Below are 27239 nucleotides of genomic sequence, written 5' to 3' on the forward strand. Positions count from 1 at the left end.
ATAAAATCAGGAACAATTTTGCCTGTTCCTAATTTTCCTTTTACTTATAAAGGCAATTGTTTGCTTGATTCAAGGTAGGGAGGGACTAGTTAGGGACTTTACAGGCTGTGTGATTTAACCCCTGAATTAGAGGGGTGGATTTGCTGTTGAGCATGAGGACTATGATCAGTGTATATTATTAATTCAGGTATATTACTTCTCAGTTCTGGGAGCGGGAGCATATATACAGTGGTGGTGGTGCTAAGAAGCCTGCCAAGCCCCACAGATTGGTAAATAGGGAAATCCAGAGTGAGCTTGGTCTTTTGAGATAGCGCTCTCAAAGGATGCCCGTCAGTCCTGTCTTTGTTAACTGTATCACCTCTGGGAACCTTAAAGTTCACCTGACTCAGCCAGCATCTGGGATGGTGATGTCCTGCCATCCTGAGTCTCTCTCAAGGGAGAAGAGAGGGAGAAGAGCACTGGCACCTCATCGTCTTCCGTTCCTCCTTCCTGTCAGCTTTCCCTGCCCCTTTGATGAAAAACACCTTTTCTGCAGCATGAGGTCTTGGGGAAAGGGCAACCTATGTTAATGCTGGCAGCCAGCAGAGTTTGGCAACAAACCAAGGTGGCCTTGGAGGGAATACTGCACCGTCGGGCTGGTGTCAGCCTCCTGTGTGCTTGGAAAGACCACAAAGGCTTTTTGGCAAGAGGGCCGTGAACCGGCTATGCAGCTGGGGAGGTTTCCAGCTCTGTTTGCACTTACACTGGCTTCCCTTGCTTTGCAGGCACAGTTTCATAACTCTAAAAAGCGACCCTACGTATTTAACTGATTTAACTGTTCCTTGTCAACCTTACTTTTCAAGCTTCTTCCCATCCCTTTCCCACATCTTCATAGCTTGTCAGTGTATTTGTTGTGGTCCAAAGATAAGAAGTCTTAAGTGAATCAAGCTTGGGTGCCTATTCCATTCCTTCTTTTTTATCTTGCACCCTTTAATGTTTGTGATTCTGGATGGTGTCTTTGATGGAGCAGCATCCCCTTATACAGTGTAATATGGAGCAGAGGCCCTCTGTTCCTTTTGGATTCAACATTATGCAGTTAATGGTATGAAAGAGAACTTTAAACCAAATGCAGTGCTATGGTGGCTTAGGGTTGATTTTTTGGTGGATTTGAGGGGCTGGGTTTTTTGATTTCTCAGTTTTCATTTTGAAATGCCACTGCTCAGTCTGTCTGCTGTACTGTCTTCCCAGTTGGCTTTTTCCAGTGTTAAAAGTGATGCTGTGTTCTCCTATTCTGTACTTGTAGTTCCTGATCATTTTTGATCTGTCTTTACACTGCTTTTTATCTGTACATGTTAAATCTCTTTTTCCTTAACTCATTCATCTCACTGGCTTTTCGAGATGTTGCTATGCTTTCTCTTCTGTTCCTTTCCCTTGCATCATCCTCTTGTTTTATTAAACTCCTCAGTTTGATCACTATCCGTTTTATTAGTCAACATATGACAGTGGTGGCACTGACAATGATCTATGTCAATTTTTGCCATACAGTTTCCTTCTCTTTGTCCCATAAATCAGGCCTGTAACTCACTCATGATGGTTCCTTTGTGGAGTATAAAAAGTCAGTGGGACACTGGTGGTGGTACTAAGTTGTAGTTTCTTGCTTTGTGGTACTTGGTCTAGGTGACATTTAATTAGTGCTGGCATCCTAGCAGCTGCGCAGCCCAGGCACTCTTCTGCATCCGTGTTACAGAGTTTGTACATCTGTAGCATCCTGGAGCCCTTGGACCAAAATGCTTATTCTCCCCACTGATTGAGGAGTACTGATTTGCTGATACCCAACATCAGCAGTAATTACTGAGTCCCCTTCCTTGGCTATAGTAAGCAGGTGGACTGACATGCTTTTATGGGACCAGAGACAACTCATGTCTGAGTTACCTATGGAGAAGTAAGTGATTTCTGAACTTGTGCCAGAGTGGTGATCTGGGCAGCCCATATAGGATAAGTGAGATCGGTCCTTGTTCCTCCTTTCTCCTTTGTGTGGGTGTGCAACCTAGGTCAAAATCTGGCTTTTTAATCTTTTTTAAGAGATCATCAGCTATCGTTTTGCATGTACTGAGCTGGGCTTGACGTCAGTGAAAGCTCTGTCTCTTTCTGCCAGCACTGAGCTTGACCCATTTTACTCAGAGCGTATGTTATATACCTTGGTACAAATGATGAAGCAGTGACTTCACACAGGCAGTGATTCATAGTAGCAGACACTTCTGCAGTCCTCAGAGGATGTCTAGATCTTTCCATAGCTGCATTTTGCTTAGAAACCACCTTGTTTTCAGCACAGAATCATCTGGAAATGGCCAGCTACAGCTGAGAGGACCAGACTCTCTCTCTCTGCACTCAAAACCCCCACCACCCAACTTCTGAGCATGCTTTGTATTTGCCATACGTGCAAGGAGGGCACAGATGATCTCTGGCATCACATGCTCTGGGGGTAACAAGTACCAAATGTCGCTGTAGCTCTTGTGTCAGAAATGTGCCATACGGTGTGAAGGTGTTAAGCTGCAATTGTTCCCGTGGATCTCGGTGTCGTTGAGCTCAGCCCTGCATGTCTGTGCTGGTTTTGCTTTATCCTTAAACTCGCTCAGAAACTACTCCAGGAAACTGAGCCTTGCTGTGCACTGCTTTCTTCATCTCTGTTGTAGGCATATTACTGGTGCAAAATTTGTTACTGCTGTTATGGTGTTTTTACTGAGACCGAGTGCTGTGCATTGATCTTGTAGCATACTGTTGTGATGAAGCATCATCCTTGTTCCCCTGAGTAATGATACTCCAAGCATACCTTGTTTGCATTCTTAGGACAACAACTTTTTAGCAGTCAAGACCCAAACTGAGCACGTAGAATGAACATTGATATATATCTGTTGTCTTCCAGACTTGTCGTGGCCCAGCACAGCAGAGAGCAAGCTTGAGCTCAGATGCCAGTTTCAGTTCTAAGTCCTGCAGAAGCTTTGATCAAAATACTTTGTATTTTCCATCTCGCTTTCCTTCCTCTGTTGAAAGAGGAAGAGTGGTAGCTATTACTACATACCAGTGCTTCTATATAAACAGCATATGCGTTCCATACTGCTGTTAAATATTAAGCAGTGTTAGATATTTTATAAAGCTCTGATAAAGCACTTTGAAGAAAAAAATTAAATTATAATGATGTGCTGTTTATGTTTTTGTTTGCTGCATTTTTTACATATGAAACAGAAAGCAAATATTTGATGTATGTTTGTTTCTCTCACTTTTGATCTTTATTTTGTTTTCCATTCGTAAGTAGCCCCCCATTTTCTGACCTAGCATTTTTGGAGAGTGAAAGTGATGTTTAGAAAAACAGTCCTTTGTCTAAGTTCACACCAAAAACACTGGATGTGGACTCCACCCTCTGCCCCAGACACTCCTCAGCATGAAAGAAAAGCAAATCTGTCTTTTAATAAGATGAAACCGAGTTGGATAAACATCAGATTTGAATTGCTGAGATTCACATCTTGGCTAAATAACTCTAAGTCCTCTTTCCATTTGGAATTGTTATTTTGAGCAGTTTACAGTTTGGAAATCTTTTGCATAAGACCTTAATTGAATGACATTTCATCTGTTAGACACAGCCAGCAAGGATTTGTGGTGGTTTGCCACCATTACCTGGCAAGATTGCCTTCTCCTTGATCGCATGGTACCCTGATCTACAGGTGGCCCTGCCTGGGCAGGGGGATTGGACCAGATGACCTCCATAGGTCCCTTCCAACCTCAGCCAGTCTGAGATTCTGCACATTGCACTTTCTGCTCCAAAAAGGCTTCCCTCTTACTGGGGCTGTGCTGGAAAAATCCTTGAAAGTGTTTGAAGTGACATTATTTTCTCTTTGTTGTATTGTCAATGATTATACACCCATTTGATGTAAGTTCAAAGCTTACTGAAGTTACTGAAACTTTTCAGGGATCAGGGAGACTGGATAACCTTGCCATGTAGAAAGAAAACTTGCGGTGAGAACTGGTTGTGCATTGCTTAAACAGGGAAACAGAATCAAGTGAAAGCTGTGCCTTTTTTTCCCATTTTTTTTAATGAAATGTGTAACTTGTCCCATGAAAGATAGACCAAGGGCAATCTCTATTAGCTTGCATTAGCATTTCCCATTCATCACTTCTCTGGAACATACAGGTCAAAGGAGAATGAATGTGTGCATGACCTACATCCTTCATAGATAGGGCAAAGTGTTATTTTCCTAGGGACAGCGAGGTCTGTCCTTTGCCTGTCCTCTGAGGGAGTTTATTTCTCACATCCACAGAATCGACGACTGTTTTTGTGCATCTCGGAAATTGGATGCAGTTGCCACTGAAGCGAAGTTCAAGCAGGACCTGGGTTTCCGGATGCTCAACTGTGGCCGAACAGATCTGGTTAAACAAGCCATATCCTTGCTGGGGCCGGATGGGATTAACAGCATGAGTGAACAGGTAACAAGATAGAAATGTAAAGTAGCAACTTTGAAATGTGAGAGTTTTGTCTGCTTATCACAGAAAAGGAGCTCCAGCTTTCAGCTAAACATAGACAGAACCTTAGTGCTTTCCCTGCATTACTTTGCATTGAGTTAAAGCACTGCCAGGTGAACATCTACATTAAGTTTGGTAGTTTTGAATTGTATTGATGTTTTGGTGGTACTGAGGTAACTCAGCATAAGGGCAGATGCATCCCCTGAGATCTTAACAGTGAACTGAGTCGGGTGAAGCCAGAAGATCCCAAGAGAGCTTAGTGTTGATCTGAGTACTTAAAACTGCTTCAGGGCCAGGAACAGTGGTGTAGGGCAGGGCTTTGTGAGGTGAACATCTTTCCCCTGAACACTGCCCTGGGATCTGCAATGCATTTCATGTACACCACCAAACCCCCAGCAGGAAACAATTAATTGCTGGCAGTCTTTAATTGAGTTCAGCTCAGTTTGAACTGACCTTCCGGATATGAAGGTGTCTTTATTGCTCATTGTGGCCAATATCCACCGAGATGCCCAAATTTGTCTGGAGTTACACCTCCGTGAGGCTGGTGGTTGTGTCCAGGGATAAAGCGCCTCTGCAGCTACCTACCAGCAGCAATCTGTTGGACTGTGATACTCATTGAGGTGGTTCCCCCTTCCCATCATTGGCCATGGATTCTACTGTTCCCTTTTGAAATAGAGCCCCCTGAATTTTCTGATGCCCCCGATGGAAGTGTCACTGCATATTGCTAGAGCTGTGGCATCCTCTTTGGCAGGAGGCAGGTGGCTGCTGCCCCTGAGGTGGTTGCTTGGGTCAGGAGCTTGAATCTTCGTAGATTTAGGTCTTCTGAAATGAAAGCTGCTACGGGAACGTGAGCTATGTTGCTGTTCAGTAGCTTCAGTCTGAGTCAATATTATGGATTTGTTCAAGGCAAGCATTAGAAAAGGGAAGTAACCCCCCCAAAAAAACCCCAAACCAGACTGTTCATTCCAAGGTTCATACGTTATACTTTTAAAAATTATTATTACTTTAAGTTAGTCTGAACCTGGAAACTTTTCACACCATATTTCTTCTGTCCTCCAGGCGGAAACCTGGGAACACTCTGGCTTGATTCATCAAAGTACCTAATCATATGCTTAACACTGAACACATGCTTACATCCTGTTTGAGTGGAAGTTAAGCCTGTGCTTAAACACCTCAGATCTTGTAGGATCTCACATCTTGTAGGATCCCACATCTTGCAGGACAGAGCCGTAAGTGATATGAGGCTGAAAGAGAGAGAGTGATTTTTAGTTTTGCCAAAAGCCACATGCTATTGTGTTGATTGTACACATACTTACCGCATTATGTGTGCATTGAACACTAATGATGGGGTCATTAAAAATCCATTCCTCCCACGTGCAATAAGAGTGAGGCTGAGTGATGCTGCAGCACGAGGCTGAGCTACAGAGCAAGGCAGGGGCGTGCTGGCAGAGGCAGAAGCAGCAGGGACAGCAGTGCAAGGGAAAGGGAGGCTAGAAACCTCTTTAACTCTTTAAAACCCTGACACTGCAGCATGACACTCTGGGCCCCTTTTAAGTCCTTCAGCTTCACCAGGGCCAAAATACCCTCTTGTGGTCCCCAGGCAGATCCTTTGCTCCGGGTGTTGCTGCAGGGTTCTTTGCCATGGCTGCCCACATGCTGCATCTTGCAGGGGGGGTGCCCAGCACAGGGCTTTCAGATACTTCTCTTCAGATCTGATTAGACCCCTTGTGCTAAACACTTCATTTAATTATCCAGTGGCACCACTTACTTACAGAAATTGAAAAAACAGCTGAAGAAACATGTATTTAATTTTAAGCTGCCATCCCGTCCCCGTGTTTCAAGGCCCAAATACCATTTTCTGTAACTCTCATGGTTCCTGTAGCGTTTATTGACTGCCAAAGGAAATGTTTTGCCACTGACTGTAGATGAAGTAGTTTCAAATTCTCTTTGCAAGTAACTTCAAGTCACTAAAGAATTTTCCTGGCTTGGGGTGAGCTTGTTTTTTCTTAATAATAGCATGAGGCCCTAAATGCCCATACCCTTACTCTGTATCTCCATAAGTACATGTCAGATTTGATCCTATGAAATGCTCAGTCTGTTGCAGGGGGGATGAAGTACCTTATAGGGGCAAAACTTAATTTTCATTTTCTCTAGAAGACCAGTTCCTTCCATACATAAGCACCCACAACCTTTAGCTCTGCATGCAAACAGAAAAATGGGGTAGTTCAGCAAAAATAGTGGTGCTGGGCTCTTGCTAGGAAGACCTTCATGTTGTGGCACTGTGTCTGGCCAAGCTGAGCACCTCCAGTTTCTCTGAAAATCACTTCATGGCAGCATTCAGGTTAAGCAGCAAACAGGCTATCATCTGACAGCAAATTTACCAAGAGAGCTTGAGGTAGGCTATAAACATGCACCAGGGTTAGCTGCGTGCCGTGGTAGATTTACTGCAAAACAACTGGTGGCTGTTGATCAACACTCCCCGACTGTATTTAATAAGCAGCTTTTTCTGTTATAATTTACAGTAGATTTAATGGGGTTTTTTTCTCATGGTTTCCTCTGGACTCATTACTACAGCCACAGTAATACTTATCTTAAGGGAGAAATGGTGATCAGCCGTAGCAGGTATTTCAGATTAATACAAATTGCATTGTGGTGGTTCTGTAGCAAAGGGTCACTTAATCTGCTTTTTCTCCAAACAGGGCCATGTTTTCCTGGAACTAGCAACTTGCAACAATGCTGTCTGGCATTTCATTTATAATTAAGCCCTTGTTTGCTAGGGAGTGCTATACAAAGCCTTTACATTTCTAGCTCCTTTACCGTATCCACGTTGAAAAGCTGTGCCCAAATCTAACCTTCTTAAGAGGAGCTTGGGATGTTTTTAAAGGCTCTTTCAGTAATTAAAAAGTTGTATTTTATGAAACTGTTATCATAGAAAACTGAATAGAATTATTTATTGTCTTTTTAAATACCAGCGGAAATACAGTTGCTTTGATAAAAACATTTCTCTGCTGGGGCCCCAAAGACAAAGATGCTCAGTTTATTATACAAAGATGGAGGTGAGGCTCAAAAGCCCTAGTTTCACTCACCATGCTGAGGATGCCGAGAATAACATGAAAAAAAGCCCAACCCAAAACCAGTCAGCATGACAGCAGAAATGGAGATTTTACACAAATGGTTGGCTTTTGTTAGTCTGAGGGGCATGTCTATAATAGAGGTAATGTCTTTCGTTAAATACATACTGTTAGTCTTGATTATATATACTTAAATAATTGTTTAAAAAAAATCAAAGAGAGTTTTGTGTTAAATTTGTCAATTCCTTTGTTTTTTAACTCCAACAAATGACTAGGGCATGACTCCACTGATGTATGCTTGTGTCAGGGGTGATGAGGCTATGGTGCAGATGCTGCTAGATGCTGGAGCAGATCTGAATGCTGAGGTGAGGACTTTTGTTGGTTGTATCTTTGTTCTGTTATTTGTTTACATCTTAAACTACCCCCTGAAACCGCAGTGGAGGGAAAATCCCAAGAATTAAAAAGAAATGTGTCTTACCCTGGACAGCACCACTTGAAATGAATAGTGAAATCAAACTGCATTAGGTTAACATTGGGATTCACTGCACAGAAGGGGTCAAGTCATCGAACATGTCCCACAGGTAATATTGATTTAGTTGTGTTTGCACACTGGAAATGAATGCAGGCATTAGCAATAGCACGGAGCACGGCTCTAATGATATTGGAAGGACTCCCTGAATCTCAGCTGAGTTAAAAAGAAGAGGGTAAAAGAAATACCCATCTGATAACTTGCCAATGCTTGAACATTTCTGCGCATTGGGATGTTTCAGCTAAGCATCCCCAGCACACAAGTGCAATGTAGGTCCCACTGCTTTGTCTTGCAAAGTGGCTCAGGCTAAAAACTGTTGGATGAGGAGTTTGAAGCTTCCAGAATATCAACGTCTCTTTGATGAATGCACATCACAAACTTACACAATCTGTCCACCAAACAGATTGTGCTCCAACTCTGTGCAGTGCAGGTATGTACATTTTTAAAGAACCATTTGAATATCTGCAGAACTATTTGTTAATGACTCCTGTTTCAATTTGTTGAGGTCATGAGTAAATTAAGCTGTCTGCTTCACTTATCTGTGTTCCATCTGTTCTGTTTGGACTTGAGTGAGCTGATAAATTGTAGTCACTGCTTTCAGCCAGATGTTTTGCACTTCTAAAAAATCTAATTTAAAAGTAGAAATGGATGTCACCTGTAAGAGACTGATAGTTGTTACTATCTGATTGCTGTTTGGTGGCTTATGTGAAATCAGCTGATGATTTCAGTTCCCCAAGTTCAAGCACACCACCCTCAAGAGCTGGTAATAATTGAAAACTTGAACCCCTGTTAGCACTCTTGATAGGCACACCAAAGACTGGATGGGCCTGGAGACTGATCTCTCCTTTAACCCTGTCTGTGGCTCAGAGGTGAGTGGCATTATTTGGTTCCTAGGACAAGTTTTCCTTAGGAACAGTTCTCCCAATTGCTCCAGTAATCTTCCAGACTTGAATCAAATGCAAATTTAAACAGTTTTGTCTTCCTGAAACTGCTGACATCTGGGAGAACAGCTCCAGTGACGAATGCGAACCTCCCTGATTCATTTCTGTAGAGTGTTTGCTCTAAAATCAAATGAAAACACTTTGGGACAAAAACTGTGAATAATTATGGTGTGCAATTATAAGATGATTTGTGCACACCACAACCAACTGTGCAAATTGGGCAATTATGGGGAAAAAAAGGCAAATCAACCATGAACAAAAATAAATACTCTGTCAGGTGCCTGCATCATTTTCCCCTTTCACTTTGCAAATCAGTGATATATATATATATGTTTCCAAAAGTAGCCTCAAATGCTGGGTGCCTCTCTTTCTGATTGCCCATCTTTAGCAAAAATGGACTCATTTCCAGATGTGCTGAGATGCTGCAGTTTGCTGTGGAGTCAGTGGGACCTGTAGCTGCTCAGCAAATCTCAATGGAGGCCTTAAAAGCCTGGTCAACCTCAGGTCTTTTGCAAACACTGTGCCAACTGGCAGGAACTCTAACCAAAAAAAAAGGAGCAAAGGAGTTAAAATGACTTCATTTTCTTTGCCGCTTTCTGTGGGCTGCCTCGAACAGTGGTGGGAATCCGTGCTTGAGGAGGAGCTGGAATGCATTTGGCTAAACCCTGATACTGCCCGTCCTCACCCTCTGCTGCTCTTGCTCTCCAGGCTAAACCCCAAGGCATGAGCTGCTCAATCCTCTTCCTTGTGAACAAACCCAGACCTAAAGAAGCCTTTGCTCAGAGGCCAGCACTCTTCTGTCGCACTTTGAGCTCTCTCTTTGGCAAGTCTCTGCGGTAACACCCAGGTGCTGGTGCAGATCTGCTCCTCTGGCAAGCTGCAGGATCTGCATGGGCTGTTCAGATTTTGCCCTCACCCCTGTCCTTGGGACTGAGGGTCTGGTCGTGTGCTTCTAGCGAAACACTGCATGTGGCGCTTGGAAATGTGAGCTGCTAATGCAACCGAGCATTTAATAACTGGTCCTGCTCCCCTACATGGATAAACGTGCTTCAGACGAGGTAGTGAAAGCATAGCTGGCTGATGAAACAGAGATGGTGCATCTTTTACTCTGATTTTAGTCCTCCTCTGAAGAGCAATAATAAGGCGTTGAATTTTAGTGTCACACTTCATCTGAGTGTACAGCCTTGGATTGCAAACGTTCATTAGATTTTACCATCTCTGTGAACCTCATCAATATTAATACCCCCATCTTTAAGACAGGGAAACTGAAGCAAAGAGTGGTTATTTGTCTTCCCCAATGTCTACATTAGATGCATCAGGCACTAAGGCGTAGAGGATGGAAGGAGCAATGTGAAAAATACCATTTCATTTTCCAAGGATGTAGTTTGCATCTCTTTTAACTGTCACCACCCTGCTCTTTTAACTCAACTCAGACAGGAGAAGGCAGTAAAAGGAGTTTTCTTAAAACATTAAGTGCCACTCTGGCCCATCATTTCTCAGCTGTCTGTTTTCCCCTGGGTGGGAGAGGAGGAGCCCGGAAGCACGCCTGTGAACTCTAGGGTAGGGCTTGTGATGCGTCTTTCATGACAGCAGTGACAGAAGTGATAGTGATTTATGTGGAAAGAATTTCTTTGGGCCTGGAGCAATCCCAAGACCCAGAGCTGTTGATACACGGCCTGGAGAAGTCAGTGGGAGCGGTGCTTAGCTGTAAGTGTCCTGATCCATCCCTCCTTCCCCAGTGTGTGCTGTTGTAACCAGCTGTGGATGTTTTTGACCTTGTGCAAAAGAATCCGGTGGCCAGTGGTTTAGGTGGAGCTACAGTAGTTGGTAAAAAGACTTCATTTGGTATGAACTCTATTCAAGCTATTAAATCAGCATGAACAGTTTTAATACTGAGAAAATTTTTGCAGGAAAAAAACCCGAAGCCAATCATTCTATAAAGCACCTTTCCCAGGTTTTCTATCTCACTCCCTCACATGCCTGGCTTTCAGGCAGGTTGAATTTTATTACGTATAGCTCTTTAAAAAAAAATAACTTTAATTTGTTTGTAGGTTGTCAGTACTGCTCATAAATACCCATCCGTCCACCCTGAGACCCGCCATTGGACAGCTCTGACATTTGCTGTGTTGCATGGACATATTCCTGTAGTTCAGGTATTATTGTATTTCCCTACCTGCATCTCATTCTTTTGTTTCTCCTTTTCAGTTCTTACTACATCCATCTCAAACCAGAATCCTCTTGTCATACTTATATTGGTTACTTCTGCTTCTTCTAGAGTGTACTGATATATAATAGACCTATTATATAGCAAATACAGTGTTCAAACCTTAACCAATATGAGGTTTAAATAGGACGATTTTAAAGCAAAGTTGCACCAAAAAAAGTCTGACAACTCCTTGTGCTCCTTCCTGACCACTTGTTTTATATGTTTGTTTATTCATTCATTACACTTTCTTACACAATAATGTTCTAGCAAATACAAAACCACAGCCTTGGTGGGAAAGAGGTAGACAACAGCCTTTGTGCTGCTCCAAAGGGGGAGAAGCACTCACTCTCCTTACTCCATCGAGGTATAACATGGGATATGCTGGTTCTGTGCTTTGGCATCTTGAAAGTTGAGAAGGTTTATTCTTCAAAACAGCTGTGTCTATGGCACACTTAATGAAGCACCAAAACTGTGAAGGTCTTGAGACAGAAATGGCCAAGACAGGGCCGGATCACAGGCTCCAGCCTGCTCAACGTGGCCACTTTTTTTTTCAGCGTTGTTGTTATTTATGTGGAAGTGTCCCTGATGGAGATCACAGCTTTTGGACTGATTGCTGCAATTGGTTCTTAAGAATTGCCTTTCCTTTGGCCATGACTATATATAAAGATGGAGAAAATTGAAATCTGATCCATTTTAGGATGGTGCTGGGCTTCTAGAAGACCATGAAGGAACGATGCTTGTCGCGTTAATTTTCAGTACTTCCGTCTTCTATGCATCACTTCCTAACACTGACCTTACCCCATTTCCCATTCAGAAACACTGGGTTACACTTTTTTGGCTCTGAAGTTGGACACTACTGCTCCTGGTGTCCGGCAGCATAAACTGAGCGAAAAAAGGAATGAATTTGCCTCTGTGAAACAATGGGCAGAATTTGCATGTCATTTGTCTCCATCGTATCTGGTTTGCAGATAACAAGAAGCATTAGACTCTCATTCGTCACTGTTCATGAACTCTGAAGACTGATACCCCCAGTTGTTCTAAATGGTGAATTTTCTTTCTAGCTGTTGCTGGATGCTGGAGCAAAAGTAGAAGGTTCCTTGGAGCATGGAGAAGAAAATTACTCTGAAACTCCTTTACAGTTGGCAGCAGCTGCTGGTAAGGACTTTCTTCTCCCACTGTAATAAATTCTTCCGTCAGGATCTGTGGTTTAGGTGAGCAAGCACTGGACCATAAAAGAAGTAAAACTGAATCTCTTGACTTGCAGGAAATTTTGAACTGGTCAGTTTGCTGTTGGAGCGAGGAGCTGACCCCATGATAGGAACAATGTACAGGAACGGCATTTCCATGACTCCACAAGGTGACATGAACTCTTTCAGTCAGGCTGCTGCACATGGACACAGGTAGAGTGGGAACAAGTCTAGTGGTATCCTTCAAGTGCTTATTTTTTGCCTGGACATCCGGTTTGAGCAGATGGGTGCAAGTTCTGCATGAACAATTGAACATGCCACCAACTGGGCAGAGATGTAAGGCTTTTTGGTAGCATGTGATTTTAACCAGTTGGTGGTACAAGCTGCTTTTTGCTATCTGATTGAAAAAAAAGAGGAAGGGCAGTCCTCATGCTGTGTTGCAAGGCAATGGTTGTTAAATGGCAGCTGACGTGATGACAGAGAGGAATGCCAAGGGCATTCCTTCTGAATTTCTCGGTATATTTCTCAGGTTTGAGTGAGTCGTATCTGTACTGCTGCAGCCTTAATTTTCGTTGAATAGAGTTCCTGCATCTGTGTTTACTGTAAAGTCCTGTATGTCTTAATGTTGTATGTATGCTGTAAATCTAAAACAAAAGGTAATGAAATGAGCACCTGGCATGCATGACCTTGCAACGCTCAGGAGTTGACTGCAGTGTAACGGATTAGTATTATGATCTTCACATTCCTACTTTTCTGATTGTAGCCATCCAGAGGAACATAGATACAGGTTAGAGACAGTACCTACCGTCTGTTTGCTTAGAGATGAGCTGCCAGTCTAACAACTTGCTAATGGCATGTCAGGGTGGGTTCGCACAACACTGCCCATCTGAGCCTGTGAGGGATCCCTGGGTCAGAGAAGACGGTTTGGTTACTGGAGTCTCACGTTCAGCTGGCATGAGTGGGAGCCATGTGCCCGAAGAGGACCTGGGGCTCTCCTCAGCTTGGTTCCTGGCTGTGCATGTCACAGGCCCTGGCTCTTATGTTCCTACATGCACCTCACTCACACACACCCCTTCCTCCTTCCCTCTCTGCCCTAAAGTTGTCTGGGACATGCCACCCCATGGTGGGGTCTGAGCAGCTGAAGGGAGGACACTGGAGTACAAGCAAAGTGGGATGGGGTCCAGCCTGGTTTCTCTTCTCACAGATGCGAAACCAAGTGACTCTGTTGAGATTGATGAGGTTAAACTGATATGAACCTGAGGGCACCAAGTCTCTGAGGCTCTCATCTATTCGATGACACTCTACTTTGCAGAATGGTCTCAGATGTGCTCGAACCTGCCCTGGCTGGCCTTGTTCAATGTCTAGTTGCTCCAGCTTTCCCAGACCGCTTTGTGTGTTAATCTAGTGGTGGTGCTTTCCGTAGCTCCAGGCAGCATCTTTCTCAAGTGGCCTCCATGGTGGAAGTCCTGAGAGCTTGCCCAGAGTCACCTTGGCCTTCCCCGATTGCGGGAAGAAGTCTTGAGCTTCACATTTAGCTCATGGGTTTCCATTCCCACGAGATGATGCCACTCGTGCAACATCCGTACGGTTCCTGTCACAGCAGACATGGCACAGGCAGTGCAGGTGGGCTAGCAGGAGCTGTGCTTGTCTCAGGTCTGCTCTCAGCTGATTCTGCCATTAACTGGAGTAATTTCCTGGGTAGGTGTTTAACTTGCCGTGTTGCAGCGAGTATGCTGGGCATGACAAAAGCGTAGCCACTGACTCTGCTCTCCTGCCTTCTCCTTCCCTCTCTCCTTCTGTCTGTCATGCTGTGATTGACAGGAACGTCTTTCGGAAGCTGCTTGCTCAGCCAGAGAAGGAGAAGAGCGATATTCTGTCACTGGAGGAGATCCTGGCTGAGGGGACGGACTTACCAGACTCAGCAGCGGCTCCGCTCTGTGCCAGCCGCAACAGCAAGGCCAAGCTGAAAGCCCTGAAGGAGGCCATGTACCACAGCGCCGAGCACGGCTACGTGGATGTGACCATTGACATACGGAGCATAGGTCAGTCCCGGCACCCTTTCTCCTCTGCCTCCGGGGAAGGATCACTGAAAGAAATGCATCTCTTGATGGGGTGTTGCTTAAACCGACCGCAGTTTCACCTTCCTCAACTCTTGTGGAAGCAGAAGGTGATGGGGGATCTGGCAGATTCGCAGCCCATTTCAGCTCTACAGCATACCCTATTCAGGGGCCACTGGCACATTTCTGCAGGACAGAGTGATTTCCACTGGCAGCCATCTTCACTGCTGCATGGCAGAGCATTAGATAAGGCTCTGAGGCAGTGTTTGGCTCAGTGACCGTGCCACCTCTAACAGCTCCTCTTCTTCTGTAAAGCAGTCCACCATTAAAGTATCTTTATTTTCTTAAGTTTGTGAGCCTTTGAGGGTAGGAGCTGGTAACTGACTACTTGGTGTGCCGACTCTGCCAATGCAGGTTTTGAACATCATACCAGCCTGCTGGGAAGTTGCTTTTGCCCATGGGGAGGGTAGCTGGGTAGCGCGGAGGGGAATTGGTCTGGACTGTGTATTTACCATCTCCATTGTGTTCAGAGAGAGAGACCCAAGTACTTGGTATGCCTCTGCTGGGTGCAGTGCTCTAGCTATGGGGATGTGTGGCATGGGTCAGGGTGTGCAGTGGTCTGAACAGTGGCTCACCAAGTGGGCTGAGCAGGCAAAGCCCTGGCGATGAACAAGAGGAGAGCACTGGACATTTGCTGAAATGGAAGGAAAAACCTTTTGCAGCCAGACGAGAGGCTCACATTTCCTCCCACTTCGTTCTGCATGAGCAGAAACTAGGTCACATCCAGCCTAAAGCCTGCAGAGGTACATTAGCTCCATGTGTTTTCTCACTCACTTGCATGGGAGCGGTTCCCTTTAAGTTCCTGGAGAGTGGTTCTGCCACAACAAACTACTTGAAAAGGCAGATCTGCTGAACTCGCCCAGTGCTGTTTAGGGAAAATAGTAATGATCAGGAGAGGACATGGAGTAGCGCTAAAGAAAGTTTTAATCTGAAGACCACCAGTCTAAATCCAGGTGAGTAGTGGCCAAAATTGGGTGTTTTTTACCATTTAATGGCTCTCCAGGGCTGCATTCAAACAAATGAGCTAGCGTAAATCTAGTTTCCAAAAGGCTTTTGCATCACAGAGCACCACAGCAATTACCACAAATTGGCAGTCTCAGCAGAGAAGCTGAAGGCTAGATGAGCAGAGAGACCACAGTCTCCTCCTAGCATTTGGAGGAAAGCCTCTGTGCAATAGGTCTGGGATGTCCTGATAACCACCAGCCTTCGCATTCGGGGTTAAATAGCAATTTGATTTCTAGGGTTGTTTGGCAGCTTTTGCTTAAAATCTTAGCATAAGTAAAGGTAAAAAAGCAGAAGGGCACTTCTCCAAAGCTGGGAATGAGCTTTGCCCTCCGTCCATAGGTGTTCCCTGGACACTGCACACGTGGCTGGAGTCCTTGCGCACGTCCTTCCAGCAGCACAGACGACCCCTCATCCAGTGTCTGCTAAAGGAATTCAAGTCCATTCAGGAAGAAGAGTACACAGAGGAGCTCATCACACAAGGGTTGCCTCTGATGTTTGAGATACTTAAAGCCAGCAAGGTAGGATAAATTATGCATTTTAAAGAAATCAGCTTCATTCCCATCCCTTGCAATTTTGGTTTTGCACAGCTGTCCCAACGGTTGTTTAGACTGTATAGGGTTATTATTTGTATTATATATCTCAGGGGTTTTTCACAGTGGAAGCATGGGTTAAAAACAAGCTAATTGCATCTCTTGCTTGAACAGCTTAATACTGTTGCTAACAATAAGCTGGAGAGACAACAGAAGCTGATGCATAGCGGTGAAATAAACATCAAATGAGTCACTGTGGTATGGCAAACGATGTTGATAACCAAAGCAACCCAAAGAGTAACTTTACCCAGCTTGTTTTACAGGACCATACAACAAAGCTAATATTCATGTTTGCTCTGAATTTGTTTAACCTCACACATGACTTTCTCTTCCCTTCATGTGGGATTTGGACTCTTAAACATGTAGGGAGACTGGTCTCTACAAGCACAGAACAGGATAATTTGTTAAAAATCTTCTGTGTGCATGTTTGTACTTGTAGCCTTCCCAGATTTATTCTTAGCTGACATTTTCTTAGCCAGACAAATCAGACTAACAAAACCTTTTGAGGGACGTACCACTGGGTATGAAGTATAATAGCAAAAGGGATGATCATGGGGCAGGCAAGGAGAGGAAAATGTCTTACCAAGTGAAGGATGGATACTTCCTTTTAAAACTTGTTATAACCATCATTCTCTTCTCTACTGGTCCCCATGACAATCAGTTGCTCCCGAGGAATGCCAAGTCAACTTTACTGTTGCCAGAAGATCATTTTAGTGATGAAAAGCATCAAAATGGTTTGATTGCTGTTCTTTTTCTCATCTTGATATGGTCTTCTAATTGTTGAACTGGGAAATAAGTAACATTTCTCACCCAACTCTGCATGTAACAGCAAGGAGCAAATAATTTTTAGTATCTGCAGCAAAAGCCTAAATAATGTGAAAAGGGGAGAGGTTCTGGTATAAGCACTCAATACTAAAAGATTCCAGACTTACTATAGCTAGTAAAAGCCTACATGGATTTATTTCTTCTCTCTCGCTGCAGAAGAGGGCTTGGACTACAGTTTGAGCAAATCCTTAACACTTGTTCCAGCAATTGTTCTGATATTTGCTCCCATGAGTCTTCCCTTTGGGATTAGTTTGTATTGGAGGGTTATTTATGGAGAATGTTTGAGATAGCTTTTAGGAAATCATTCAAAATCGTAAAATTTGTAGATTCCTTGTTCTGAACTCACTTGGGTTAATGTTTGTTCATCTAGAAACAACCAGCAAGGTGCTGTTTGGTTTGAAAGCTGATATAAAATTAATCATGTCGAAAATTTGATGGAGATTCAGTTTAGGCCTTGTAATCTAGGTTGAGGGTTGTCTTTAATTGCTCTTCTCCTGGGTGGCTGAAGCCAAGGCCAATGAGCATTGTTACAATGAGTTACCTACAGGATAAAACTTTTGGGACATGTGAGACTATGTCTATTGAGTCTGTTGTAGGAGACCTGGAAACAAATAGCACTGCTGCCTTCTGCTTTGGGTTCACTTAAAGCCTAAATAGTGGCAGGGTGAAACAACTGAAGTATCACAAAACCCCCTACATGACAAAGAAGGAATCTGTGCTGAGTTTTATTCCTGCCTTTGGGCCTTAGGAGAGCTGCCTGTCTTCACTCTTCATGAGCATGCATATTCACAAACACACACACGCTGCTTCATATTCTTAGAAAAATAATTAATCATTCTGGGACACTGTAAGGGTTTACAAATTGTCTGCAAATGGCATGAATTATTGCAGCGGTCTTGTCCAAATGGCCTCTCACAAAGCTCTCCCAGACAGAAATGAGGACAGACTCTCTATAACCCTTTGGAAGGAATCAAAATAAATTCATTTGTAGGAGAATGAGCCAATAAAATTTCTCCCTGCTCACTCAGTAGAAGGAAGCTGAGATTCAAAGGATCTTCTGTTCCCCTTCTCTGGAAGGGCTGAGTGCAGAGACTGTTCTTTATGTATACCCACAGACTGGAAACCTCCTTTAAGAGGTGCAGAAGGGCCATAACTGTGGTTCACATCCCTCTTTTTCGACAGCAAATTGTAAAGCTCTGCCTTTTGCAGAGCTGTGGGGAAAGGAGCTGGATTTGCCCACACAGACATCCTTTTCCCTGTGGACTGGGAACTTCGAGAGAGATTACGACCCTTGCTAAACATCTGTCTGGCTCAGTACCTTTTCTTAATGAGTTTTCAGGGCAAAAAGTATAAAATAAGCAACTAGGAAGCACAAAGCCACTTAGCATTTCTTGGCTGATGTAAAACAAGATGTCCCATTTGCTACATATTGTGATGCTCAGTATATTTTAATAGCATGGCAACTTGCACCTAATAGAAATGGCATTTTGCATTCCTAGAAATAGTTCCAACTATCCCATATTCTCAGAACGATTTGCAACTGTTAATGAGTTGAGACATTGAGGAAGATCTTACGTCCCTTTACGAACAGGGAAACTGAGGAATTTAACAGGCAGATTCTCAGCACCTCATACAGTGACAGTCCTGGCCTCAGAAGCTGTGACGACCTGGATAAGCCAGACAGAGTAGGAAGCACACCTTCTGCCCCACCTTTTGCTTTCCACTGTCAGACAAAATGTTCTTGCAGGTCCAGATGTGAGGACTTATGTGGGAGCTCTTCACCAGCCAGCACTGATGCTGGTGTCCTGCAGGGTGGCACTTTGCTCCCATTTATGTGCTGGAATGCTGACAGTAGAAATAGAAGTAAAATTAGGAGGAGTCCTGATGCTGGAACACAGAACAGTGATAAAAATTGGCAAATCAGGCAAAAGTGGTTGAGCTGAAGGCCATAGTTTCATTGTTTCTTTTTGAGCTGTGAAATAAGCAGGGAAGAACAGTGAATAGATTGCACATTGGTTGTTCATTGCTACACTAAAACCTTGGAGGAAGACTTCCAAAAGCACAAATGAAGGTTCGATACCGAGCTCCTGGTGGCTTCCAGTGGGATGGAGTGCTTTCATTTCCTTTCATGCCTTTAAATGTCTTTATCAGTTGCACCTTTGAGGGTTGGACGGAGAGCAGAGAAGTGGCAATATTTCCATGCTGGCGAGGCAGAGCTGCAAGAACAGGCAGAGAATTGCTCTGTACTTGCTCCCTCCATGGTTCCTGCTGTTGTGCAGTGAGCTTGGGTCTTTACCAAACTGAAGACCAGAGACAAAGTACTTTAGAGAAAGTGTATCCACAGTATCAGTGGAAAGGACATGGAGAGCTCAGTTTAAGGCACTTCCCTAAAAGCAAGCAAAACTCAAACCAGGAAAGCCCCGACACTAAGAATGTCAATGACGTGGTGGTGGTGGATTTGGACGAACAAATGAGGAGGAAAGGCGCTGCCATTTCAGGATGGATTGAATCTCTTTGGCAAACAAGCACACAAACACAGCTTGCTGGAAGTCATTTGGACAGGGTTGCATGAGACAAAAGCCAGAGATAGAGAAAGCAGTATCAGTGGAAAGGACGTGGAGAGCTCAGTTTAAGGCACTTTCCTAAGAGCAAGCAAAACTCAAACCAGGAAAGCTCCGACACTAAGAATGTCAGTGACGTGGTGGTGGATTTGGACCACCAAATGAGGAGGAAAGGCGCTGCCATTTCAGGATGGATTGAATCTCTTTGGCAAACAAGCACACAAACACAGCTTGCTGGAAGTCGTTTGGACAGGGTTGCATGAGACAAAAGCCAGAGAGACACTTCTAGGAGTGAGTAGCCCTGAGCTAAACTTCAGCTGCAGCATAGAGCAAAGTTGAGTCCCTCAAAGCTAAGATGACACCGGAGATCTTGTTACAGAAGGATAGGAAGATGCAGCTGAATTCCTGCCTGTTGGCATCTCTGTTGTGCTCTTGGTGGCCTGGGGAGTGCCCCCCAGACTTCTCACAGGAAGCTCTCCTTTCCCTCCAGCTGAGGTTGATGTTGCATTTCCTGAGCTTGGCTCTGAACTGGATTGACCTCCTGCCTCATGTCAGAGGACTGTATTTGCCTGATGAGCAGATGTGCCTGAGGGCTGGCCACAACTCTGAGATTGCCCCCTTCTCCCACCCCCCCTCCAAATAAACACTTTAAAAGAGCTGTGTGGATGCTGCACCCAGATCTGTGGGCTTATAGTGCCTAAGGTGGGGTCTTACAGGTCAGCTCTTCTGTTCTTGCAGGGAGATTCTCTTGAGAACAATGTGCTGAACGTGCAGGGATGCTTTTTTGTCCTCTCTCTATGAAAATCCTGGAGCTGTTTCAGTTTGATCTTGACATTTCCACAACCTGAAAAGGGAGAGTCAAAACCACAACCTTGGAAGTTAAACACTTCTGGCCTTTAGAGGAGGTTGGTTTTAGATTTCCACTCTGGAGCTCTGCGTGAGCTTGAATTGTCATTAAAATCACGCAGCTCCATCCATGCAGGCGAGCCAGCGCTGTTGCTGGTAGTACGAGGTTATGAGCCAGTTCCATCAACTGCTTTTTCTGCGTACAACAATTTACATCAGATTGTCCTTGGCCTATTTTTTTGAGGAAAAAAAATACAATTTTTTAATTCCACATAATCTCTTACAACTTCCTGCCTTCCCTCCCCCTGTGGCATGGGTGAGGATCTGCTATTTGCCACTACTTTGGATCCTTTGTGAGCACACATCGCTGAAGTGCGTGCGATAGTCCTCATGTTCATTGAGTGCATGTGCTGAAGCATTGTCTGAAGCTCTGCCTGACGCTTGAGGTGTTTCACACCAGGAAAACTTGGCATAGGACTAGGAGTATTCCTGCCAGTGCATTGTCCAAGACAAAATCCCCTTGAAAAGTCATGGGAGGACTCCCTCATCACCATGGCCTCCGTTGAGTTCTGCAGCTTTCTCTTCATCCTTCACATCAGTCTGTGTCAGTGACAAGGTCATTTATTTTAAAACCTAGCCCATTAGTGAGGTGTTGATCACACCATGCAGCCAGGCTTGTTGAAAGATGCAGGAAACTACTTTGCAAAGATGTTTCCTCGAGATTTACAATTCCTGCAGTTTCCCAACCTCTACAGATGTATCTACAGGCAGCTGAAGGAACCTGCAGGAGTGCACTGGCTCTTTTGGAAGACTAAGCTTTTTGAATAACAGCCATCAGTCTGGTGTTGACAGTCACTGAGAACAAGTAACAATTCAAAGCAGTAACTAGGTTTTAAAACTCCAAAAGGCATGTGGGTATCTTGAGAAACCACGCCTGTGTAGTTTAAAAGCTAAAGTACTCTTTTCAGCAGTAACTTGGCCACTTGGAATCCAAAATATCTTAGAAAGTAAACTTTGGGATGATTTTTAGTGTATCTTTTCACAAAGAGCAGCATGTAGCCTCTGCCTTTCACGTCTCCAGCAAACAGAAAGCAGCAGGAAAGGCTGAAACACTGCTCTGCTGTAGCAAAATGTTCGGAAGCTGAGACTTGAGATGAACATCCTGTTTCTTTATTGCTGGGGTCTTTCTGGATTTAATCCCTCTAAAACAAATGTTGGGAGAGGTCCCTCGGAGAATGTCAACAGACTCTGCTCATGTGTCTGTTCTAAAAAGTCCAGGCGTGGTGGTCGGCAAACGTCAGCTTTCCCCCAAGGTCTGCACCTGACCTAGAAAGTGGCACTAGAACAAGAAGGAGCTGGAAAATTCCCCTTTTTGTCCCTTGCTTCATGGTGGGCTGAAATTAATATTTTCAGATGGGCTTGACTGGAGCTGTGTTTTGCTTATGAAGTCAGACTACCCTGTTCTGCAGGAAGAGCTTAGGGAAGAGGAGAGAGGTGAACCTTGTATGGCACCTGGGCAGACACTGCATGGTAATCAGCTCTGAGAGGAAAGCCCTCTCCTGGGAGAGTGCTGTGTATGTTTCTCTTGCCTGGAGACAGACCGGGAAAGACCCCTCTATGCTGGGTGAAACTTTACTTCCTTGTTTAAACTGCTTTTCAAAAGAAAATTGAGGTTTTACTATAATGACAGGTTTCATTAGAACATTTGTTCTCCACATAATATTTTACCTTTCTTGAGAAGAATAACACCTGAAAATCGAATATTTTGGCTGATGACTGAAGTAAAACGTGGACTTCCCACTGAGGAGACAGACACACCAAAACCTGCACTAAAAAGTAACCCTGAAGACATTCCAAGATGCTAAAGTGCCTGCTTATGGGTTCCATGGAGTGGCTAATACCCTTCTGTGTGTCAGCTAGTGCCCAGCTTGTGCTCAGTGATTGAACTTTTGGCTGGGATTTTGAGTGATTTCAGAAGGCCGGTTTCACTGTTCTCAAGTAATTGCAGTGATCTGTAGCATTGCCTGTTGTCATTTGTAGTACTTCTGTGTCTAAACAGTTCAGAATAACCAGGACGAAAGTTATCCACACATGTACATCGTGCATTCCCCATGTGAGATGCGAACGCCAGGTACCGAGTGGCATGTTAATAACCCTTAACCCCGTCTCGTGTTTTCGTAACACAGATTCTGCTTTGTACTAACACAGGTTTGACTTTTATTTTACCCTCTGCCTGCCTTCTAAAATGATTCCCTGCCAGAGGCAGGAGCGGTTTCTTCATTTACAGCAAATAAATGCCATGGATGTGACACCTGCCCTTTTCTGGGCTCTTACCCAGGGATTAGACTGTGCCTGGGGATCTGAGCTCTTTACATACAATGCACAGCTGTGGTATAAAGAGCCTTTTGAAAGGGAGGCTTGGCAGCTTTCCCAGAAGCAAACTGAGGGGTCCATTTGTGCCTTACCTGTGATTAATTCTTTTCCGTTTGTGTTTGCAGTGGAAGGACTTGAGCCTGGCACTAACAAACCCCATTTTGTTGCACAGTTCACTGCCTCTAACTGTATCTCCAACCTCTGGGGCTTCCCTACCTTTGCAGCTGTTGACTAGTATTAATTATGTGTATGCTACTTAATCATCGAGGACTGACCCTCTAAAGTGGCATTTAATCCGTTTTGAGGCAGCTGGCAAAAGTGAGTTATGCCAGAGGACTGTAGCGGTAACACCTAGGCAAGGATGGAAAAGGTTCTGAGAGATGTCAAAGAAAGTCCCATGGAGTTTGAGTGCTCAGGGCTGGGGGTCTGTAAAAAGCCCTTTCTGTTGCTTCATTCTATGCTCCACTTTTCCCAGAAACACCTGATAAACAGCGGGTATCCCAGCACGTTGAGGAAGTTCACGAATGTGTCCTTAATGGGCTCGGGGTATCCTGAGACTCCACTGCTGCTGGAACAGCTGCTGGGGACCGCGTGTAAGATGGGTGACTAGAAAGTGTTCTGCCACTCTGCATTTAACAGAGGGCAGGGTCCCCCTCAGGACCAGGGAGAGAAAAGATACCTTTGACAGCACCCCTGTTCCATGAGCGGCGTGGCTTCTCTGCTTGCTGGAAGATGTGTATTAACAGGCAGACACCAAGCCCAGAACAATAAGTGTTTTACCTTTCTGCCTAGTGTGGTGAGCTTTTGGTTTTGGGGCTTTGTGGTTGAGGAATTTGAGGGCCTGGCACACTTAGGTTAAAACAGCATTAATGGGGCAGAGCTGGTGAAGGATAAAATCAATGGAAGGAAAACCCAAAGTACTGCCGAGGATTTCAGAGGCAAAGCAAAGCAGCCTAACTTGTTACCTCTGTAGAGGGCAGCCATGAGGAGGTGGTGGGATATCTGTAGGGCAGTAAGAGGAACTAATAGGTTTGGGTTTTCAGCAGCCCAGAGAGATATGATGTGGGAGTCGGGGAGCCTATGACAAAGAGGCAAGTGAAGCACAGTGTGATCAGAGAAGAGTAAAAGCTTCGTCTAACTGATGACTCCTACCAGAGTTCTTCCCTTGAGAGTTTGGAGCATAGCCACCAAAATGACATATAGCTTCCACAGGTACTGGACAGAACTAGCTATGCATTTCCCAGCGGTGTCTCGTACCCTGTAGGACCACATCCCAGAATGGCTAGGCTGGGTTGAACTGGGTAAGCTGAAATGGAGCAAGCTCTCCTAGGGTACACAAGTCAGTGAGGAGGAGCCTTTCCTGAGTCCTGCCACAGACTTTCATCAGATGGACATTCAAGAAAAAACAGCCCTGCACTCCCCACCCAGGTCTTCACCTCTTTACACATCAATCAACTAGTCATGTCTGTTCCAGCAACTTGAAAACCTTCAGCTTTGCTTCAAAAGAATTTATGAATTCCCCTCGCAGTTCAAGTGCATTCACCAGGAGCGGGGGAATTCCTTTAGATCTCTGCTGAAGAATGCTTTTAAGTCAGGAGATCGCTTGTGTCTACAAAGCAAAGTTGCTTGCTCACCAACCAACTCTCTGCTGGAAGCACCAACTCCCTCAGAAGATTCATTGTTGTTCCCTGTTCCCTCTTGCCTATCTGTAAACTACCCCTATGGCTAGGTAAATACTGTTATTATATCCTATGCCAAGCTTTCTTCCCCCTCCTACAGCAGAATATGCGCATCAGCTCCCTTTGACGGTGTATGAACACCCCTGTCTGAAAGGAACCTGGCCTCGCTCCAGATCTCAGCCTGGCACAGTGTTCTCCAACATCAAACTGTAGCAAGAAAACAAACTTTGGTTTGCTCTTCTGGTGTTAATATCGCCACCCACAACTGCTGCAGCGAGCTCTTACAGCTGTTCTTTCACAGTCGGGTGATAGGATAAAAGGGGAAGAATAATCCAGCTCAATGCTTCAATAGGATGGATGTGGTAACCAGGGCATCTTCTGAGCTTCCCAGCGCGGGCACTGTGCAAAGGGGAAGACTGAATAGGCTGGACATGTCCTCCTCTCTGCTCGAGCAATGCTGGTGCCCCAGGTTGTGGACTCATGCATTTGTTCCCAGTTACTTCACAGGCACCCCAGCTCAGCCTGCTCCAAGGGCAGGATTTGGCTTAAAAAAAGCCAATTTTTTCCCCAGCCACCTAGTCACAGACAAAACCCTGCTTTTCTCGTTCCTTTTTGCTGCCTCTTTCTGCCTGGTTTATAGGTAGAAGCCAGCAGAGGCTCTATGGGGAGCAGATCCAGAGCCACAGCCCTGTGAGCCTGGCTGCATGCGGGGTGGTGTGGGAGGCGAGCTTGCTGTGCTGTAGTAGCTCACCACTCCCCTCTCTGTGTCTCAGGGAGAAAACTTGCTGCTGTTTGTTAGTGATGGCTCTAAATGAGCTTTCTACGGAGCACGTTTTTTAGCCTTTCAGTGGCATGCATTGTGAAGTGTTTAATGTTATCGACAGAAGCCAAAGGTCTCCAAACCTCCTCTCTGCCAAATGAGATCAGTGTCCTGCTTTGGAGGTCTGAAGTTCCGCAATGCATCGGGCCACTGCCTGTCTGATGGCCCCGCCTTCTTTGATGTGCCAATCCTTAAGTCTCTTTTCTTTTTGTCTCATCTGTGTTCTGTCTCTCGAGGTTTTTAAGCATCTCTTATGTGAATGTATCACATCTTGAGCTAATTAGGGCTATGTTTGCACTGTGTTTTTCACAGGCTTGTGGGCAGTCAGTGGCAAGGTGGCTTTATAATGGGCTTGTATCTGCACGCCACAGGGTTCATGCCCCGTTGGTGACCCAGGGAGCTGGCAGCACCTTGCCTACATAGGCAGGCTCCCATGGGGTTGTCTGTATGTGTCAACCCATTCATCATACTGGTTAGAGTTATGAGTAGGGATCTTCTCCCACGTCTGTGACTGGGGTTTGCCCATTCTTCCCTGGTCTCAGGGCACCTGGACATCCTGGTACATGGTGCCATAGCTCAGACTGGTGAGTGAGACCTCTGGCTCCTAATGAGGTGCTGGGAGGTCAATACTCAGATACTGTGTCAGTGCATTCCCACTGGCACCCCCGAAGGAGGAGATGGGTTGTTTTTATTGATGTATTTGTGCCTTTTTAAAAAACTATTGCCCAGGCACAGCTGTGGCTGTGACTGGTGAGTTCATGGACCCACTAAAACCTCAGTGGCATAGACAGGACCTGTGCATCCTGGCAGATTCAAGAGGGAGCTGCCAGTAGCTATCCTCTTTAGTACAGTTACTGTGCATTATGCACCGCGGGTAAAGGTGAGCATTGCTCTTCCAATTACGCCTCTCGTCTCCAGAAGCGTCCCTCTGCACTGAACCACAGAATTATCCACATCCTCTCTTGTATTTACTGACTTCTTAGCATCTGCTGGATCCAACTGGAGCTGCCCTGCTGGTAATCAGCATCCCCCCAGACACACTCCTCCCTGACTGACTCAGTCAGCCACAGTGCTTCGGCACAGCCCTTCTGAGCAGAGAAGCAATTGCTCTTTCTGCCCTGTCTGTCTAGAGCTCTCCCAGTCAGCCCTCCTGGCAGCTGAGTCACTTCCTCCTTTAAATCTGGCCTTAAACCTTCTTTTTCTGTTTGCCCTGTGATTCACTCCCTTTGTGAAGCGCTTTGCAGAGCTCTGTCTGGAAGATGCTGAACAGAGAGATGCTCCCAGTGCAAGGCATCCTCCTTGTCTCGGAGCCACAGCGGTGAGCCCCTCTCTGAGGGCTGCTCCCTGCACCGTGCTAAATGGTGTCTCTTAGTATCAGTGTTTCTCTTATCTTAGCATTTCCTTCAGTGCTACATCTTGACGTAGTGATAGGAGCCAACTCCCGCCTGCGGTCGAGCGCGTGTAATTTCCTTTGACATCAGCGTGTGCCTGTGAGGACACAGCTCTACCCTTTCCCACCCCATCTGATTAGATGTGGTAAGGGAGTCATTACAGGATCTCTGCTGCTCCTCCTTGTCCCTCGTGGGGTTTAAGGAGTACCACTGTTAAAACTGAGCTGAAATATGCTCGGAGAAAGGAAAGCTTAAATTTCTGCCCTTGAAGCCTGGAGATATTTTTAGTATAACATCTACACACCTCATATTTTTCTATTAAGATTTAGGGGGTTTTGTCCCTCACCTGCTTATTTTCTTGGCCTTGAACCCTCTCGTATCTAACTGCCGTGCCTCTTCAGTTTCCTGGTGTGTAAGGGAATCACCAACCAAGAGCGTAGTTAGAAGATGGCATCATGTGGCACCATTGAACTTGGCTAGACCTGCTCCTGTTATCAGGAAAGCATGGGGAAAAATTTGCCAAAGATTTTGAACCGTGCTTTCAGCTGTTACTCAGGTAGTTAAGCACTAAATCCATTTCACTGTCCTTCCAGCTTAGGCATAC

At 45.0% G+C, this 27239-nt stretch overlaps 1 protein-coding gene across 1 annotated transcript in view; it reads left to right on the plus strand.

Annotated features, from left to right (window-relative positions):
* Positions 1-27239, plus strand: part of BTBD11 (BTB (POZ) domain containing 11) — a 75319-nt gene that overhangs the window by 36221 nt on the left and 11859 nt on the right. Inside the window, exons 5-11 of the mRNA XM_010023852.1 lie at positions 4293-4458; positions 7841-7930; positions 11087-11188; positions 12303-12396; positions 12506-12641; positions 14250-14470; positions 15890-16068. Coding sequence (XP_010022154.1) covers positions 4293-4458; positions 7841-7930; positions 11087-11188; positions 12303-12396; positions 12506-12641; positions 14250-14470; positions 15890-16068 — 988 coding nt within the window. The remainder of the gene's footprint in view (positions 1-4292; positions 4459-7840; positions 7931-11086; positions 11189-12302; positions 12397-12505; positions 12642-14249; positions 14471-15889; positions 16069-27239) is intronic.

Source organism: Nestor notabilis, unplaced genomic scaffold (assembly GCF_000696875.1).
Source record: "Nestor notabilis isolate BGI_N333 unplaced genomic scaffold, ASM69687v1 scaffold101, whole genome shotgun sequence".
NCBI lineage: Eukaryota > Metazoa > Chordata > Aves > Psittaciformes > Psittacidae > Nestor > Nestor notabilis.